Here is a 19,866-nt window from a genome sequence, read left to right as displayed (position 1 = left end):
GTCTCATTTTAATAAAACATTTTAAATAATATCATTTTAATAATTATTTCTAATTTTGGCTCAAATTTATCAACCAGTTCAAGAAGATCGTGAGATTTTCATATATCTATTTTATTTCAATATTTAAATTGAAACTTTCAGTTGATTTTTTTTTTGTCATTCATTTTGTAATCAATAAAATTCTTTGAATTTGTTGAGATTGATTTCTCTTATAATATGATGACATTATATTTAATTTTTCTTAATTACAGGTTTTTCAATAACAAAATTGGATTGTTCCTTAAAAAATTGAATTGAAAAAAAAATGTTGTCACATAGTAACTTTTTTTTTGAAAATATCGTATAGTAACTTGCACTTTACAAATCAAGGACATAAATTAATTTTAGCATAAGTTTGGCTATGCATTTTTAAAAAATAGATCAACGTCTAATGCAAAAGCCACTCCCGCAACTCACAAGTTTCTGAATCTTTTGGGAATTTAATGTGAAAATGAGAGAATCAACCGATAAGAATTTTTTATATATATTTCAATTAAGATGTGAAGATTATTATTGAAGTAGACACATGATAAGATAGAAAATATACTTATAAAAGAAAATAAATAATATGCAGATGAATTATCTCACTCAAGTAAAAATCTAAACTTATTATATAAGAATGAATTTTATATTTTATGTAGCTATAGAAGATAATTTATCTTGAGATATTTTAATTCATTAATTATTAATTTAACGATTTCAACTTTTTATAAACCACAGGCAATTTGATAGAGACGTTAAAACTTTAAAAAGAAAATCCAAATTGTACTTACGGTTCCCACAGGCCCAATTCTACCTAGAGTTTATTGAAGAGCCAATTCTATTTTGTTTTCCTCCCATAAAATCAAATACACCTTTTTTGATAAAAGTTTTTTTTTATCTAGATTACATAAGAGATAATCTCTTTTGATTTTTTTATAGAGAAATATCTTTCGAATTAAATATCTAAAAGTCACTTTTTACTGCATTTAAAAGTCATATAATGCACTAAATATTATATATAATTAAAGGATATCTTGCTTTTATCTTATTTTATCATATTCTTTGTCAAATTCTCTCTTATTTAAACAAAATTTTAATAATAATTTGTGATTAAATAATAATATAATTTTTAACACAAGACTAATTTTATGATCTTATATTAATACAAGTTAACTATAGTTGAAAATGCTTTTTTTTTTTTTACGGAATACTTGAAAATACTTCTTAAAATAATAAGTAGGAATATATCGTGTAAATTTGTTTAAATTTATTCTATAAAAAATACTTATTTTAATAAAATAAACAATTTTTTTTCTTTTTTAGTGTTTGTTTAAATCGTTTTTACCTATTTTATTTTTCTTGTTTTAAAAAAAATCTTATCTATTAATGTAAAAAGCATTTAAAAAACACTTACTTTAAATTAAAAAATATTAATACTAGCTTTTAGTTTTTTTTTTATAAGATATCTTACCAATTTACAGCTTCGAGTTTCACAAAGAAACTAGTGTGTTTATACTGACAAAGCTCTTATCGGCGTCTGTTATGAACTTTGGATAACGCATCCGATTCGGATTCGGCTAAAAGTAAGCATCAGCAGACAAAGAAATTGTCGATAAAACAGAGGAAGGAGAATTAAAATATATAAAGTAGCGCCAACGCAACCAATAGTTGAATTGAAAGGTTGAAAACTTTTTATATTTTATTGGTTTGATTGGAACTTGGAAGGGAAAGAAAGAGAGTACCAAGTGGCTAGTAGGGTTTTATTTTGTGCCACACCAAAACCCTCTCTTCGTTTTACGCCACTGCCACACTCTGTTTTGTTCTGGTATTCTTCGATTCTACTTCTTCTTCTTGATTCTCACTATACTCATTGTGCCACAGTTCTGATTGTGCTTAGTGATTCTTTCTCAAGCTTTTTTTTTTTTTTTTTTAATTTATTTAGAGCTTTCCCTACACTTGTTCGAGGACATGGCGGCTGCGACGGAATTTGGGGTGTCGCAATTCTTGCAGGTTTGATTTTAATCCCTCTCTTTGAATTAACATCATATGCTGCTGCACCCCTTTTATTAATTTATTAATTGCTGCTCTTGTTGGGGGAAAAAGTTTCATGCTTTGATGCTGTTTGGTTTTGTGATTTTGGTTTCAGGGTACCTCCAGGCAAACTCTGTTTTTGAAGAAGAAGCCACAGAGACAGAGAAGAAGCATGTTTTGGGGTGCGCTCTGGAATAGGAATTGGGCTCTGGGATCAACTCACAGAGCTTTGCCTTTAAGGTGCCAGGCTCAGGAAAATCCCAGAGCTGTAGTTTCTGGTGGCGTGAGCAGTTCTGTAGAGGAGCAACCTGCCTTGGTTGAGAAGCCCGCTTCCGAAGTAGTTCATTTGTATCGTGTCCCGTTTATGCAAGCAAGTGCAGCTGCTGAGCTTTTGAAGGAAGCTCAAGTGAAAATCTCCGGTCAGATCGTGGAAATACAGACTGAGCAGTGTTATAATGTTGGCCTTAGTTCACAACTTTCTGGTGGAAAATTTTCGGTCCTTAGATGGCTTCTTCAAGAAACATTTGAGCCTGAGAATCTGGGAACTGAGAGCTTTCTTGAGAAGAAGAAGAAAGAGGGTCTGAGTCCAGTTATTGTTGAAGTTGGCCCCAGGCTGTCATTTACCACGGCATGGTCTACCAATGCTGTTGCAATTTGCCAAGCCTGTGGTTTGACAGAAGTGAACCGTTTGGAACGGTCCAGGAGGTACTTGTTGTTCACCACCACTGAACTGCAAGATTATCAAATCAATGATTTTACGTCTATGGTGCATGATAGGATGACTGAATGTGTTTATGTTCAGAAGCTAACATCCTTCGAGACTAGTGTTGTTCCAGAGGAGATTCGTTATATACCTGTCATGGAGAAGGGGCGAAAGGCATTAGAAGAGATTAATCTGGAGATGGGTTTTGCCTTTGATGACCAGGATTTGGAATACTACACCAAACTCTTCAGGGAAGACATTAAGCGTAACCCAACAAATGTGGAATTGTTTGATATTGCGCAGTCCAACAGTGAGCACAGCAGACACTGGTTTTTTACTGGAAATATTTTCATTGATGGACAGCCTGTGAATAGAACTCTCATGCAGATTGTGAAAAGTACTCTGCAGGCAAACCCAAATAACTCAGTTATTGGCTTCAAGGATAACTCGAGTGCAATCAGGGGTTTTCCAGTGAAGCAGCTCCGACCAGTTCAACCTGGTTCAGCTTGTCCATTAGAAGTTGCAGTACATGAGTTAGATATCTTGTTTACAGCCGAAACACATAATTTTCCATGTGCAGTGGCACCTTATCCTGGTGCAGAGACAGGTGCAGGAGGTCGTATTAGGGATACACATGCTACAGGAAGGGGGTCCTTTGTCCAAGCAGCTACAGCTGGTTATTGCGTTGGGAATCTCAACACACCAGGCTTTTATGCTCCATGGGAAGATTCCTCCTTTACTTATCCATCAAATTTGGCACCACCTTTACAGATTCTGATAGATTCTAGTAATGGTGCATCTGACTATGGGAACAAATTTGGAGAGCCATTGATCCAGGGTTTCTGTAGAACTTTTGGAATGAGACTTCCCAGTGGGGAGAGGCGAGAATGGTTGAAGCCTATCATGTTCAGCGCAGGCATTGGACAGATTGACCACCTTCATATATCAAAGGGAGAGCCTGACATTGGGATGCTGGTTGTTAAGATTGGAGGCCCGGCTTATCGTATTGGTATGGGAGGCGGGGCAGCCTCAAGCATGGTCAGTGGGCAGAATGATGCAGAGCTTGATTTCAATGCTGTGCAACGTGGGGATGCTGAGATGGCTCAAAAACTATATCGTCTTGTGCGTGCTTGTATTGAGATGGGGGATAAAAACCCAATTATCAGCATTCATGATCAGGGAGCTGGTGGGAATTGCAATGTTGTAAAGGAAATTATATATCCAAAGGGTGCTGAGATAGATGTTCGAGCAATTGTGGTTGGCGATCATACAATGTCTGTTCTAGAAATTTGGGGTGCAGAGTATCAGGAGCAGGATGCAATCTTGGTGAAGCCTGAAAGTCGTGATCTTCTGGAATCAATCTGTAACAGGGAGAAAGTTTCAATGGCTGTTATTGGAACTATCAGTGGTGATGGACGTGTTGTTTTAGTTGACAGTGTAGCAGTCCAGAAGTCTATTTCAAATGGACTCACTTCACCTCCCCCTGCCGTGGATCTTGAATTGGAGAAAGTCCTTGGTGACATGCCTAAGAAAACTTTTAAATTTAATCGGGTTGTTTATGAGAGGGAGCCACTTGATATTGCCCCTGGGATTGAAGTGATAGATTCCCTAAAGAGGGTATTGAGTTTACCGTCTGTTTGTTCAAAGCGCTTCTTAACAACAAAAGTTGATAGGTGTGTTACTGGTCTAGTGGCACAACAACAAACTGTTGGCCCTTTGCAGATTCCCATTGCTGATGTTGCTGTTACAGCTCAAACTTTTGTTGATGTGACTGGAGGTGCTTGTGCCATTGGTGAGCAACCCATCAAAGGCCTGTTAGACCCCAAAGCAATGGCTCGGTTGGCTGTTGGAGAAGCACTAACAAATCTTGTATGGGCAAAGGTCACTTCCCTTTCTGATGTCAAGGCTAGTGGTAACTGGATGTATGCTGCCAAGCTTGATGGGGAAGGAGCTGACATGTATGATGCAGCTATATCTCTATCTGAAGCAATGATTGAACTTGGCATTGCTATTGATGGAGGGAAAGACAGCCTTTCTATGGCAGCCCACGCTGAAAGTGAAGTTGTCAAGGCACCAGGAAATCTTGTCATCAGTGTTTATGTTACTTGTCCTGATATAACAAAAACAGTGACTCCAGATTTAAAACTCAAGGATGATGGTATTTTGCTTCATATTGATTTGTCAAAAGGTAAGAGGCGGTTAGGTGGATCTGCTCTTGCCCAGGCGTTTGACCAAGTTGGAGATGAGTGTCCTGATCTTGATGATGTTCCTTACCTTAAAAAGGCCTTTGAAGGTGTTCAAGACCTTCTTTCTGATGAATTGATATCTGCTGGTCATGACATCAGTGATGGTGGGCTGCTAGTTTGTGCCTTAGAGATGGCATTTGCTGGTAACTGTGGTCTTAGTTTGGACTTGGCGTCGCAAGGTACCAGCCTTTTCCAAACACTCTATGCTGAAGAGCTTGGGTTAGTTCTTGAGGTAAACAAGAAAAATCTGGCTTTGGTAATGGATAAATTGAGTAATGTGGGAGTTTCAGCTGAAATCATTGGTCAAGTAACAGCCAATCCATCAATAGAAGTTAAGGTTGATGGGGAGACTTATTTAACTGAAAAAACTAGTATCCTTAGGGACTTGTGGGAAGAGACCAGTTTTCAGCTGGAAAAGTTCCAAAGATTGGCATCTTGTGTGGATATGGAGAAAGAAGGACTAAAACATCGATATGAGCCCTCATGGGAATTGTCTTTTACTCCCACCTTCACTGATGGAAAGCTTCTGTCTGCAACTATAAAACCTAAAGTGGCTGTGATTAGAGAAGAAGGCAGTAATGGAGACAGAGAAATGGCTGCAGCATTTTATGCTGCTGGTTTTGAACCATGGGATATTACTATGTCAGACCTTCTTAATGGAAAGATCTCTTTGCAAGACTTCCGCGGAATTGTGTTTGTTGGTGGATTTAGCTATGCTGATGTGCTTGATTCTGCAAAAGGTTGGTCTGCTAGCATAAGATTCAATGAGTCCGTTTTACAACAATTTCAGGAGTTTTACAAGCGTCCAGACACTTTCAGTCTCGGTGTATGCAATGGATGTCAGCTAATGGCTTTGTTGGGATGGGTACCGGGTCCACAAGTTGGGGGTGTGCATGGTGCTGGCGGCGACCTATCACAACCGAGGTTCATTCATAATGAGTCAGGGCGGTTTGAGTGCCGCTTTACAAGTGTGACCATAAAGGACTCACCGGCTATAATGTTCAAAGACATGGCAGGTAGCACATTGGGTATATGGGCTGCTCATGGTGAGGGAAGAGCTTATTTCCCAGATGAAGGCGTGTTGGACCGTATAGTTCATTCTGAGTTGGCTCCTATAAGATACTGTGATGATGCTGGGAATCCAACAGAGGCCTACCCTTTCAATGTGAATGGCTCTCCTTTAGGGGTGGCAGCTATTTGTTCCCCAGATGGGAGGCATCTTGCCATGATGCCTCATCCTGAGCGTTGCTTCTTAATGTGGCAGTTCCCATGGTATCCAAAGCAGTGGGATGTGGAGAAGAAGGGGCCTAGTCCTTGGTTACGCATGTTCCAGAATGCAAGAGAGTGGTGTTCCTGAAATGATCAAATGTTTTTCTCATCTTGTCTTATCTTTTTCTTTTCTTTTTCCATATAAAGCACTTGTCCTTGCTTTAGTTGACAACTTATCCATGTCCTCCTTCAATAATTAATGGACAGGTTACTCATCAATAACAAATAGCTAGAGTGAAATTACAAGTTTTAAGGAATTTTATCTAATGCTTGTTTGCTATTCAACAATTCTTTTATCTGCCTATTGCCTGATCTGTCTAAATGCTAGCCGAGCACTGTCTTTAACGCTTAATTTTCTTAATAGCTGAATGGTTAAGTTGCTTTGTTAATTTTTTCAATTTCACTGTCATTTTGTGTCTGGTAATTAAGTTTCTTGGAAATGTGAGTTGAATTTATTAGAATATTTATGTGCCTACCACATGTTTGATCATTTACTGGTTTTTCTTTTACTTTTACTCATTAGTTTATGCTTGGTTATTTTACTTGTTTCAAGCATGACTGAAAGAATTATAAGTGTACCAAGAAAGGAACGCTTGTAGCTTGCAATGAAGCATGGAGCTTGAAGCACTTCCCGATGAGTATATTCATTATGCTACAAAGAAGTGCTCATCTATGCCAAAAGAATACCATTCCGTGTTTGAGACAATCACAGGTCTGGTTCTCGTGAATTTTTTGTCCTTCTGGGAGTTATGTAGATTAGTCCAGGATGATTAAGACATGCTTTTAGGGATTAAGTTTTCTATATTATAAGTTAGCAATCTAGTAATGCATGATTTTAAAGTAGTTTCACACTTCAAGATAATGATTTGGCATATGTTTATTACTTGGGATTACTGGATTTGTGTTTTTGGTGAATTTTACTTCTGGATGGGCATGGATATGGTAACTGTGTCAGGTGGTTAATGGTGAGCTATGCTTGATTGATTATTTCAATATACTGATGCCATTGTCCAGCTTTGATTTTTCAACCTGAGATTATTTTTATCTTGAGTGCTATATATTTTCAACATGCTGATGGTACTCTGTATTTCTTTTTGCTTCCTGGTTCTTTCATCATGTTAGGTAAGATATATCTCTAATTCAACAAATGCAAGTCTGATGCTTGTACCTTGTTGTTTATAGAGAAATATGATTTAATAGGCGGATATTTCTGGACTTCAAATATGACCCCATCCAAGTTTATGTCATTGAGGAGGTAGAGATGTGAATTGGGTTGTAGCAGGTACAATTGAGCTGTAATGTGGTATTCCATTTTAAGAGTTGATAATAGTTTGTTTGTTTTTTCTTTGATGATTAATATTGGCATAAATGAGAATTTTTTTAAGAAAGTTGCTTGTGCCCTGTGAACCTTATTGCTACTAAGGCCTACTAGTAAAGAGTTAATAAAAAACTATATTGGTCATACTTAATGAATACACAGATACATAAAACATATAAATTCAATTGGTTCTGGCAATAGTGGTACATGCATAATTCAATTCAACAGGGCCCTGTGAACCTGCCCTGACTTTTTCATCTTTCTTCACTCACTCAGTCACCAATGCCATTTGCATCACTCTAAGCATTAATTCCTTCTGTATCCATATTTGAGTGTGGTACGCAGTTTTGTTCCCTTTTTTTTTATCATGAAGCCTTAGCGTTTGTATTTTATTTGTAAGTTCACATGCTTTAAATTTCCTTTCCTATTATAAGTTCAATTAAAATGCCGTGGTGGTTTAAGAAGCATAGTATTGTGATCACTTTATGCCTACTATAGTAACTTGAACCCTATCCCATCAAATGGCCAAAGAGACTTTAATGCAATTATTGCTTCGATTCACTCCTCACATGCTTGCTAGCATTCAGAAAATTCATCTCATAATTTTTTGGTCTGATACTGTTAGTTGGCCTATTTTGGTTTTAGTTAATACTCATTTCTCCAAGTTTAGATAATTTAAGTTTTCTTTCCTAAAGTTCTAATATTATTTGAACTAAAATGCTAAGTTTCCCATGTTCATCTTTTAGTTCCTATTTTCTTCGTTTAACTTGAGCAAAAGCTATGACTGGCACATATTCTTTGGTTGTTATCATGCATAGGCATTTTGCTGCAAATCTGTTCTCTGTCATAAAATTCAACAGTTAGCGGACAATGTCGTGTGAAGCTTCATCATATTCACAACTATTGATGCTCTGATTAAGCAGGAAATATTCCTTAGTCTAATTGGTATTATATATACGGTGTTGGCTGTAACTGTTTCTAGTGATGGCGACTTCTAATGAGTTATCTTATCAATTTTCAGTACCCATAATCCCATATTACAGTTAGAATCACTTTTTATAAATGAATATTGTAAAGATATTTATTGTATTCACGTGTAGGTTTGAGTACTTGTTTCCAAGTTATTTGAATTAATCCATGTATGCATAATGCATAGATGAAGGTCTGCGTCTTATTAAGAGAATTGAAATTCATGAAAATTTCACCACCCATATGTGGTAGTGGTATATTCTGATAAGATGTATACTACAGCTAGCTAGTCCCATAGATAGCACAGATTAAGAGAGTTAGGATTTTGAAAGAATAAAACCAAATCCAAACTGAATTGCCCTACTCTAGTGAGATGATTAGAGGACAACCAAGATAAACCTAGAGGACAATTGCTTTATGCACCCATAAGAAACAATTGAGACCCCAAATGGAAGTATATGCCCTTCTCTTCCTATACTGCACCCTTCCTCTCTCTCAGCCAACCCTAGTTGTCTCCCCCCAAAACCTCCATAACAATGACGCCCCACCTCCGCCCAACACCACCTCCGCCCAACACCACCGCCGCACCCAAATATCTTTGCAATCACTCATTGCCACCTCCACACCACACCAAACCAACCACCATGCTGCTACCCACCAGGCCACCACTGCCATGTGCAAACCACCCACCATCAAAATTGTATTATGAAACACTTGATTTGTAATACACAAGTATTCCAAAGTAAATGTTATGTTCCGTAATAAATCAACATATATTACAAAACATGTATTTCAAAATACATAACGCTTAAACCGTAATATACAAGTATTTCAAAAATATATTCTATTTCGTAATATATATTGATACATTATGAAACATGTATTTTGAAATGCATATTTAGAATACCTATGTATTACGGAACACTAACACATAACACATGTATTCTATCTATTTTTCCTTTTTTATAATTTAACTAGCTCTTTTAGATGGGTCATAAAATTTACTTAATAAGTAGACCAAAAAAATACATAATTCCAAAGTATCAATTAAGATAAATGTTTTTTTTACGGAATTATGATTAATTTTTAATATACTATTGTTATTATTATTTACATAATATAAATTGATGTATTAGATCTAAAAAAGTTCTTCAAATAATCTAATGTATGTCTTTTTAACTAAATATTTTTTTAATAAGTCTTAACTTATTGGTTATGTCTCGTCCAAGTTTGATAAAAGCTATAAGCCTTAGAACTCCGATGAATGCTTGACCAATTTATTCCTCAGGCAACAGAGGAATTTAACAACTTAAAAAATACTACTCAATCCTCCCGTTGAGTTATAGAACGGCATGGTGCAATCTTTATATAAAAGCGCCACCAATTAGATGTTGTCTCACTTGTGTGGACTTCGATTATCTGTGGTCATAATCCAAGGACTCAATTTAATTCTTTTTTTATATTTCATTAATGTTGTAAGGTTAATTTGGAAAATAAAACAAAGGGAAGACATTCAACTTCCCCTCTCTCTAGCTGCAGTTAAACCACATGTGAGCCTTAAGATGTACACGTGTCAAGCTATAAGTAAGACATTTCTTTATAATGAAAAATACAAAAATAAAAAAAAAATAAAAATTCTAAGCAATATTGAGTTTCTTTGATTAAGATCTCTGGATGGATCAGATAGCAAACTTGGTTTTGACTGGTTTGGCAAAATGAAGAAAAACAACGAAAGAAAGATGAATTTATGTTTATTTTAAATATAAAGTTTTTGGACGCAAAAGTGAAAATTTTAAACATTCTTATATACAGATATATAAATACCAAACTGAATTGATGAAGTAATCTCTTTTTTTTTTTTGGGTTATTCTGAAGCTTAACACTGAAGAAAACTGGTGAAGTTGAGAATTTCCTTTAATTGCAGTATGGAGCATGTTTGTGTTCCTAGAGCCACAAGCAACACGTAGAAGAGACAAGGAGAGAGCCAGAGGAAGAGGCAGAGAGAGTAAAAGAACAAGGAGCTTGTTATCATCGTAGGGTCCATGAATGTAATTAATAGGACTCAATCACCTTCATCAAATTATAATCCGACTCACCAAAATTAATTTCTTGTATCTACCCAATAATAATTGAGAAACAAATCTTATATTAATAATATAAAATAATTTTACATATTATTGAATCATAAATTATCTTAAAATTAAATAATATTATAAAATTATTTTACGTTCTAAGTGGCATTAAACTCATAATAATTCATGTTAAATTTATCTTCATCTGAAAATACTCTAAGATTCTAAGTTAACATAATTTCATGAAAATTGAAAATTGGATATGTTGGCTACTATGTGGGGTGAACAGTACCATCTTTACGTAAGTAAAACACCACCTCAAATATTATGGTAGTTGTTCTTTAAAAAATACTGATAATATTATCATTGGTTATCAAGATTGAAGAGCACTGAAATGACAATAACCAATGCTTTGAATTTGAATAAACGACAAAAGTTCTCCTCACAGGCTTGTGTGTGTGGCAATAACATCTCCTTAATACTGGTGGAGATAGAAAAAGCTTGAATACCAACCGCAAAGAGTAGGACTAAGAGTGACAAAAAACCTTGCAGGCACATTATGTTGCCACGTGTCGGCTGATCAATCTTCTATGTGTGGATGTAAGGCTTCTATGACCAATCCTTTTGTGTACACTCACTCCACCAAGCAACTACTATAAGTCACAGCCTCATTCATGGTCACAAGCCACTTAGCACTGAGTCTTGCAATTGAAGTTGAAGTCTTGCCCTTCTCTCTTCAACTCCAAACACAAGACATCATCATCCATGGCTGCCTCCGTCTCCACTGTCGGAGCTGTCAACAGAGCTCTTGTATGATGCCTTTTTCCCACTTTAATTTCTTACACTTTGCACTTTTTTAATTACTATTACCCTCGTTAAGGTCTTATTTCATATGCATGCTTTTCATGCATGTATTGTACTCCCCTACTTTTTTCTCTTTACATGTATGTCATATGATATCTTTAATTAAATTACAATCATGATTTTTTTTCCTTTAATTTCCTTTATACTTAATTTTCCACTTAGTCATTATTGATCATGAACTGGAAAGTTTCAATGATGACTAAGTGAAAAACGAGTTGGCTCAAATGTATGAATATCTTCCACATGTTTATATACACCTCACTAGAAATAATGTATCATTTCCAAATATATTCATTTTACGTGTCATGTATAGTCACATGCTAAGTTTAAATGGATTAATTGGTGCTATTAGGCTGTTATGAAGTGGCTTGATGTGTATGTTTATATATATATATAATCTTGGAAATAGACAAAAAAATAATTAAGGAGAAGAAAGAGCAACTATTTGAAGTACTGAATATTTTTATTTTACTGTGGGATTGCAGTTGAACCTGAATGGGTCTGGAGCTGGGGTTTCAGCTCCCAGTTCATCCTTCTTTGGGAGCAGCTTGAAGAAGGTTATTGGCTCAAGGGTCCCCAACACAAAGATTTCCTCTGGAAGCTTCAAGATTGTTGCTGTAGAAGAGAAGAAAGAGATTGAAGAGACCCAGCAGACCGACAAGGACAGATGGAAGGGTCTTGCCTATGATATCTCAGACGACCAACAGGACATCACAAGAGGAAAGGGTTTGGTTGACTCCCTTTTCCAAGCTCCACAGGATGCTGGAACTCACTATGCTGTCATGAGCTCCTACGAGTACCTTAGCACTGGACTTCGCCAGTAAGTACTCACTACTCACATATTTACATGTTTAGGATCAGTTTGTATAAACTTTAAATAAGTCATTTTGAAAAAAATTCTTGTTTAATAAACAGACAAAATTTACTTATGAAAAAAAACCAAAAAAAACTGTTTTTTTTTTCTAAATAAAAACGAGTTAGTCAAATATACTAAAAAAACGGTTTATTTTTATCAAAATAAATATATTTTTTTCAATTAATAAGTTTAAACAAACTGTAATTTAGTGTTGTTTACTTCAGTTTTGTTATGAACCTGACCCTTATGATTGATGGTGTTTAAATTAGGTACTTGGACAACAACATGGATGGATTTTACATTGCTCCAGCTTTTATGGACAAACTTGTTGTTCACATTACCAAGAACTTCATGACCCTGCCCAACATCAAGGCATGTCACTACAAACATATTAATTCTTTGCATAAACTGAACAGTTAGACTTTTGCAAAATTGGGAGACACATTCATTTTTTTTTTTCAATATTTTACCAGGTTCCTCTCATTCTTGGTATCTGGGGAGGCAAGGGACAAGGAAAATCTTTCCAATGTGAGCTTGTCTTTGCCAAGATGGGAATCAAGTGAGTTTCTTGCTGAACTAGCCCCTCCATTATGTGCATTTTTCAAAAATTCAGTTAGATCATCCAAAACCACATTGAAATATCAGCAAACATAATTTTAAATATAAAATCACTTGTTCAGTCTTATGTTGAACAATTATTATGAGTCCAAAATTGATTTTGACTTTAAACAACTTTAACTTTAAGTAACTTTTGTATTGGATCCAAAATTTTATCAGTTTAACGGTTAACTTTCTAATTTCAAAATAAAAAGGTCCAAACATGAACCATTTCACTTTAAAAAAAATCATCTTTATAAAACCTCAGAAACACACACAAAAGAAAGAACTGATGTCTTGCTACTATACTCATGCTGCATCAAAGATTTGAAGTATATTGAACCTCAAGTAAAAAAATCAAACACTCTTTTAACATTTAAACCCCTATTGTGGTGCTGTGATTCCATTGCAGCCCCATCATGATGAGTGCTGGAGAGTTGGAAAGTGGAAATGCAGGAGAGCCTGCAAAACTGATCAGGCAGAGATACCGTGAAGCCGCAGACTTGATCAAGAAGGGAAAGATGTGTGCTCTCTTCATCAACGATCTTGATGCAGGAGCTGGTCGTCTTGGTGGAACCACCCAATACACTGTCAACAACCAGATGGTGAATGCCACCCTCATGAACATTGCTGATAACCCCACCAATGTGCAGCTTCCTGGTATGTATAACAAGGAAGAGAATCCCCGTGTGCCCATCATCGTCACCGGTAACGATTTCTCCACACTCTATGCGCCTCTCATCCGTGATGGGCGTATGGAGAAGTTCTACTGGGCACCAACAAGGGATGACCGCATTGGTGTCTGCACTGGAATTTTTCGCACCGATTCAATTCCTGAACAGGACGTTGTCAAGATTGTTGACACCTTCCCTGGCCAATCCATTGGTAAGAACCAAGTACAATTTGGTGGTTACATGTGTTAAAATGGAACAAAACATAATATATCAATTCTATTCTATGTTTGATGTGTTCTAGAAAATAGAACCATTAGAAATCTAGCATTGACTAGCGTATATAAGTAGAAGACAATCCTCAAATTCTAACATATAGTATCAAACACCTTGTAAGATGTTTACAAACCACATATACCTTAAAAATCATAGCAACAGTGAATTCTGATTGATGGAGCTTTACTCTGATAGTGTATAGCCATTAAATTCTTACAATAATCGTATCGCCATTGTTTTTCACTTTGGATCTTATTTTCAAATATTTGTATAGAACGAGTGAAAACAAGAATGACTAAATTAATAGTGAATACTAATGTTATCCCATCCCATGATGTTGTTGTACAAGTGCAGATTTCTTTGGTGCACTGAGGGCCAGAGTATATGATGATGAAGTGAGGAAGTGGATTTCTGGTGTTGGTGTTGACGGCATTGGGAAGAAGCTTGTGAACTCAAAAGATGGACCTCCAACCTTTGAGCAGCCCAAGATGACTCTGGAGAAGCTCTTGACGTATGGTAACATGCTTGTCCAAGAACAAGAGAATGTCAAGAGAGTCCAATTGGCTGACAAGTACTTGAACGAGGCTGCACTTGGAAATGCTAACGAGGATGCTATTAACAGGGGAACTTTCTTCCAATCTTGAATTGGAGGTTTGTATAATGTTTCTCTAACTTGCAAAAATAATGTTAGGTTCAAAGTATAACTTGGTCTAAAAATGTTGAATTTCTTTTCTTTTTTTTTCTGTGCAGGCAAAGCAAACTTGGCAAGTAAATATTTCTGTTCCTGAAGGTTGTGCTGATCCAAGTGCTAGAAGTTGTGATGGGACTTGCGTGTAACATTCTTAGAATTCTCAATGTCTTAGGTGCAAAGAGAAGATGCCAAGTTTGAGATGATTTTACTATATTTTTCATATTGGACTGTCTTCCTCTATAATTTTGAGTTAAAGTGTCCACTTAAATTGAATTTGGTGCCTTTCCCTTTTGTCCTATATTCTTGATTTTTTATGCTTTAAATTTATATCTTTTGTTTGACGTACAAATATTAGTACATAGGTAGCCTTATATCTTCATTCTCGAAGTGCTAAGGATCCGAATGCGGTCAATTGAGTTATCATTTAAAAAAATAAAAGTCTTTTATTTTTTGAAATTTTTTGTTTCTTCAATTAATTATTAATCTTTATTATATGCTCTTCCATAATATGTCAAATGAAATGCAAGGTCATTGCAGCTTCTAAATAAGCGAGAGATACAACTCTACGTTTCGCAAGTAATAAACCTATATACTAGTTTTTTTTTGAAGTTAACCTCTGTATTAATTTGAGCATTTTTGTATTTTTTTTAATTTGAGCATTTTTGTATTTTTTTTATTTAAATTTATTTGGGTTCTTTATTTGTTAGTAATTATTTTTCATTTCATTCGTATTATGTATAATAAGTGTTGTTTCGAGTAGAAACACATAAGATTTATCCATGGGATTCTTTCATATTTGAGGTGTATATATACATTTTATTGATTAAGAAAAAAGACTTATAATTTCACTTTAGTTCTATCTAATTTAAATTTTCTGAGACTTTTTTTAAAAAAAAATAGTTGATTACATTATTTTTAAAAAATAAATAAATAAATAAATTTGGTCATGTGGTTCGTTGTGTTTTTTCTACTCGAAATACTTAACATATTAATTTCAATCTAAATATTAGAGTACTTAAGTTGAAATTGAGATATAGAATAATTTTAAAGATTAAAAGTGAAAAATTTAGTAAAAATTTGATAAAATTATAAAATATAAGATAAATTTTTTTTAACAGTAAAGATTAAGGTTTGTCAAGGAAATCAAAATAATAATAATATATATATATTTAAAGACAATTCAAAAATATATTACAGAAGTACTAAACAAATAGCAATAAATTATAAACACATAATAATAATAATAATAATAATAATAATAATAAGTTACAATTTATTATTAATGTCCGGATATATTTGTCATACTTTTTATACTTTTAGAGACTAAATTTTGTATTTTCATCTTTCAAAGATGCATTTGTTAGCGGAGTCGGAAGACAAAAAGTTAAAAGAATATTATAACAAATATATACCTCTGGCAATCCACGTTGGTAATCATTTCAGTGACAAATTTGCCCTTCTGTGTCACGTAGGCGACTTTATTAACGGTGACCGACGAAAGTTAACAACAGGATATATTTGTCGCACTTTTTATACTTTCAAAAACTAAATTTTATTTTTCATCTTTCAAGAATGCATTTATCAACGAATTACACATTAAGGGACAAAAATGACTACTTACCCTATATACAATAAACAAATAAATGAGGAAATGAAAATAAAGAGGTCCAGGTTAGCCGGACAGTACCCACTTTAGGCCCAAAAAGAAATAAGCACCAAAACCATTTATCAAATAACTCCCATCAGATGTTGCACTGATAACACACTCTTTTAACGTGATCTTTCATTGTTCATATGTTACACTGTAATGTTCTTTTAGCATATGTACCCTTATGTAAGTGTCGATGGACATTTTCATGAATGAATTATTGACCCTCCCTAAAAAACAAATCCCATCAGATAATACAAACTAATATAAATTTCCACAAAATAACACAAAGAATATCTTCCACATGAACTGGAAAGTTTCAATGATGACTAAGTGAAAAACGAGTTGGCTCAAATGTATGAATATCTTCCACATGTTTATATACACCTCACTAGAAATAATGTATCATTTCCAAATATATTCATTTTACGTGTCATGTATAGTCACATGCTAAGTTTAAATGGATTAATTGGTGCTATTAGGCTGTTATGAAGTGGCTTGATGTGCATGTTTATATATATATATATATATATATATATATATATATATATAAAATCTTGGAAATAGACAAAAAAATAATTAAGGAGAAGAAAGAGCAACTATTTGAAGTACTGAATATTTTTATTTTACTGTGGGATTGCAGTTGAACCTGAATGGGTCTGGACCTGGGGTTAGGCTATTTATATGGTTGAGGACTTGAGGTGCATGTAAATCATGATTAGATGAGATGAGTAGAGTTCGTAGTCTTTCTAATCGCTTAAGAGTAGTGGAGAGCATTAAGCTATGTTTGGATAATCGTTTGGGGAGTCCAAACATACTTTTGCCTTACTAAACAGTCTAAATTCAGTTTGCCTTTATATTTGGTTGTCCCTAAAAAAAATACTTGCACCTACGTTTTGCGACTAATTAATTGAGTTTGTCTATGTGTTGGAAGCAATATATGGATTTTTTTTTAAGTTCATTTTTCGTTGGCAGTATTTATTCAACAGCAACAACAAGTAAAAGGACTTTTGATTAGTATTATCCAAATAAAAAATTATTTTTATCAACATACTCTAAAATAAAAATTATCTAAACAACATCATTTTGGTGCGCTATTACTTGGAACAACATCATTTTCCGAGGTGTGGTGCTTAACAGAGACAAAATTCTGCATGCCATCTTGTTTCAAAGTTGGTCATCATGGCTGAAAGCCAATGAGCAAAATTTGAGATTCTCTTATATGCAGTGAGAACTCAACACTGCAGCTTGCATCCTGGAAAAGCTGTTTGGGTGTTTTATTTTCTCCACTGCTATCTCTCATAAGGCGATCGGTGGATGGAAAATAGGAATAGCTTCCTAGCTCTTTTTTGGTTCCTAGTATCTTCTTCTATGTATGACATTTGTATATACTAACATCTGTTACTCTATAGCACTTCTTGTGCAGTTATTATATATTATATTTGTCTATTTAAAAAAAAATAAAAAAGTTATCCAAACATAAATCACATAATAATTTTTTTTTTGTTAAACTTGAGTTTACAAGATGCTTTAAATTCAAATTTATGTATGCAAATTTTAATCTAAGCATACTTCAATATATTTTTTAGTGTTGTTTAACTAATGTGACTTTCTCATTTTTTGTGTCTATGCAATTAGAGAAAAAAGAAATGAAAAGAATAGAGATTTGGTAAAAATATTCACTTTTTGTTTGAGAAGAGAAATATTAAAAAAAAATCTTATTAAATTTTTATTTTTTTTGTTGGAGATGAGAAATATGAAAAGAAAAGTTTTATATGGGATCCATTAAAAAAAATTCTCCTCCCCTTAAATTGGCGTGAAATTAGAAAGATGATCTTTTTTTTCATTTTTTTAAAAAAGATTAAATAATTTTTATAACATTTTTTTTAAAAAATAATAGATATTTTAATGTTAAGAAAAATTATAGAGTGATAAGTTTAATTTATTTAATTAGGTTAAAAATAATTTTTAAATAACATAAAAACATTTCATATAATTTATTTTTACTTATTCAAATAAGTGAAGAGATTTTTTTCTTATTTCTCTCTATTTAAGCCCATTTTTACATTCTCTTTTTCTTTTATATTCTTTTATTTTATTTTTTTTCTCCATTTCACTTATGACGTGAAGGAGCATTAGAGCAAGCACTGAAATTTGGGTGGAGGTAGTCAAGTTTGCCACGAGCCTACGAATAGACAAAACGTGCATTTTGATGTAACTCGCATATGTTTGGGCTGGGAATTTGGATTGGTAGAGTACACAAAGATTAACCAAAAAATCGATTTTCACTCAAATGCACTTGTCATAACTTTTTTTTTATATACATGCACTTTTCATAACTAGGTGGTACTAGTATTGTGATTTCACTCACATTTATAAATGAAAACCATATAAGTTTAGAAGATACGGTTAATTCATAAATAAAACTATACATATATTTGTAAATTTCATTGGTTTGAATTAAATCAAGTTCCTAAATCGAATTAGGAAATCGATCTAATGATTTTTTTTAATAAATCTAATGGGTTTTTATTCTTCCTATATCCAATATTTTATGTTTTTTGACATTTAACTTTTTAGTTCATTTTGTTAAATATTTTTTTTTTGTATTAGATAAATCTATATACACTCTTTTTCTGTAAGCTATTTTTTGTGTGTGTATATAGCGACAATAATAAAATTTGAACATAGAATTATGTATAATTGAACTATCCAAATTTCAAACTATTATATAAACCAAGAAAGTTTAGTTCAGTTTGGTTGAATATAACATGAGTGTTACAAACTTCCTTATATCGTATCCAATTACTATAAATAAATAAAAATATTAAGGGTTAAACTAGTTTTAATATCAATTAAAACTAATAAACTACTGTATGTATCATTTTAAATGTGCACCATTATATAGCAGACGTTAAAACATATTCGAGGTAATTAATCATTTTATCAAAAAGAATAAGGATAATAAAAAAATGTTAACATTGTCAATAATGATCATTTTATTTTATTATAATAAAATTATGAAAATAAATTGTGTGAATTAAGACACATAATATTTTTGTCTATTAAGATATAACTTATTAAAATTAAAATTTAGATTAAAGTTATGTGATAACATTTAAACGAATAAAAACATAAAAGAAATCAAAATGAAATATTTACTACTAAAATGTACTATGCATCTTAATATATATATATATATATATATATATATATATATATATATATATATATATAAAGAAAGTAAATTAGAAGAGAAGTTAACCCTAAAATTAAAGAAGAGTATTCAATTTAAATATATAAAAGAATTTATAATCACAACTTTTTTGAAAGAAAATGTAATTGCTAATGTTGACCTATTTCTACCTCAACTCACATACAGATATCACCTAAAAGTCGGTTCCCGTTTTGACTAGCTAACAAAAATTGGTGTATAGTATTTCAAAAGCCAAACCTATCCACCCCATTATATTTTATGTTATTTTACCTGCATGTTCAGACACTTATTGTGTCACTTAAAACATGAGGCATGGAAAATGACAGTTTTTTTTGCTGAGTTGACGCTGACTCTCAATTTATTATATATCTGAAACACTGTGAAACATGTACTATAATCCAGAATGAAACTCTTGCA

At 33.5% G+C, this 19,866-nt stretch overlaps 2 protein-coding genes across 2 annotated transcripts; both read left to right on the top strand.

Moving 5' to 3' along the window:
- Positions 1-1,556: 1,556 nt before the first annotated feature.
- LOC114382241 (probable phosphoribosylformylglycinamidine synthase, chloroplastic/mitochondrial) lies at positions 1,557-6,550 on the top strand. Its single transcript, XM_028341524.1, has 3 exons — positions 1,557-1,846; positions 1,964-2,031; positions 2,168-6,550. The coding sequence occupies exons 2-3, from the start codon at positions 1,990-1,992 to the stop codon at positions 6,356-6,358; spliced, it is 4,233 nt and encodes a 1,410-aa protein (XP_028197325.1). The 5' UTR covers positions 1,557-1,846; positions 1,964-1,989; the 3' UTR covers positions 6,359-6,550.
- Positions 6,551-11,289: 4,739 nt separating this feature from the next.
- LOC114382085 (ribulose bisphosphate carboxylase/oxygenase activase, chloroplastic-like) lies at positions 11,290-14,882 on the top strand. The gene is made up of 7 exons (XM_028341322.1): positions 11,290-11,439; positions 11,979-12,313; positions 12,619-12,721; positions 12,823-12,908; positions 13,359-13,831; positions 14,248-14,544; positions 14,644-14,882. The coding sequence occupies exons 1-6, from the start codon at positions 11,395-11,397 to the stop codon at positions 14,535-14,537; spliced, it is 1,332 nt and encodes a 443-aa protein (XP_028197123.1). The 5' UTR covers positions 11,290-11,394; the 3' UTR covers positions 14,538-14,544; positions 14,644-14,882.
- The last annotated feature ends 4,984 nt before the right edge of the window (positions 14,883-19,866 follow it).

Source organism: Glycine soja, chromosome 13, assembly GCF_004193775.1.
Source record: "Glycine soja cultivar W05 chromosome 13, ASM419377v2, whole genome shotgun sequence".
Lineage (NCBI taxonomy): Eukaryota > Viridiplantae > Streptophyta > Magnoliopsida > Fabales > Fabaceae > Glycine > Glycine soja.
The sequence above is the reverse complement of the archived record's forward strand: the minus strand, read 5'-3'. Positions and strand labels throughout refer to the sequence as shown.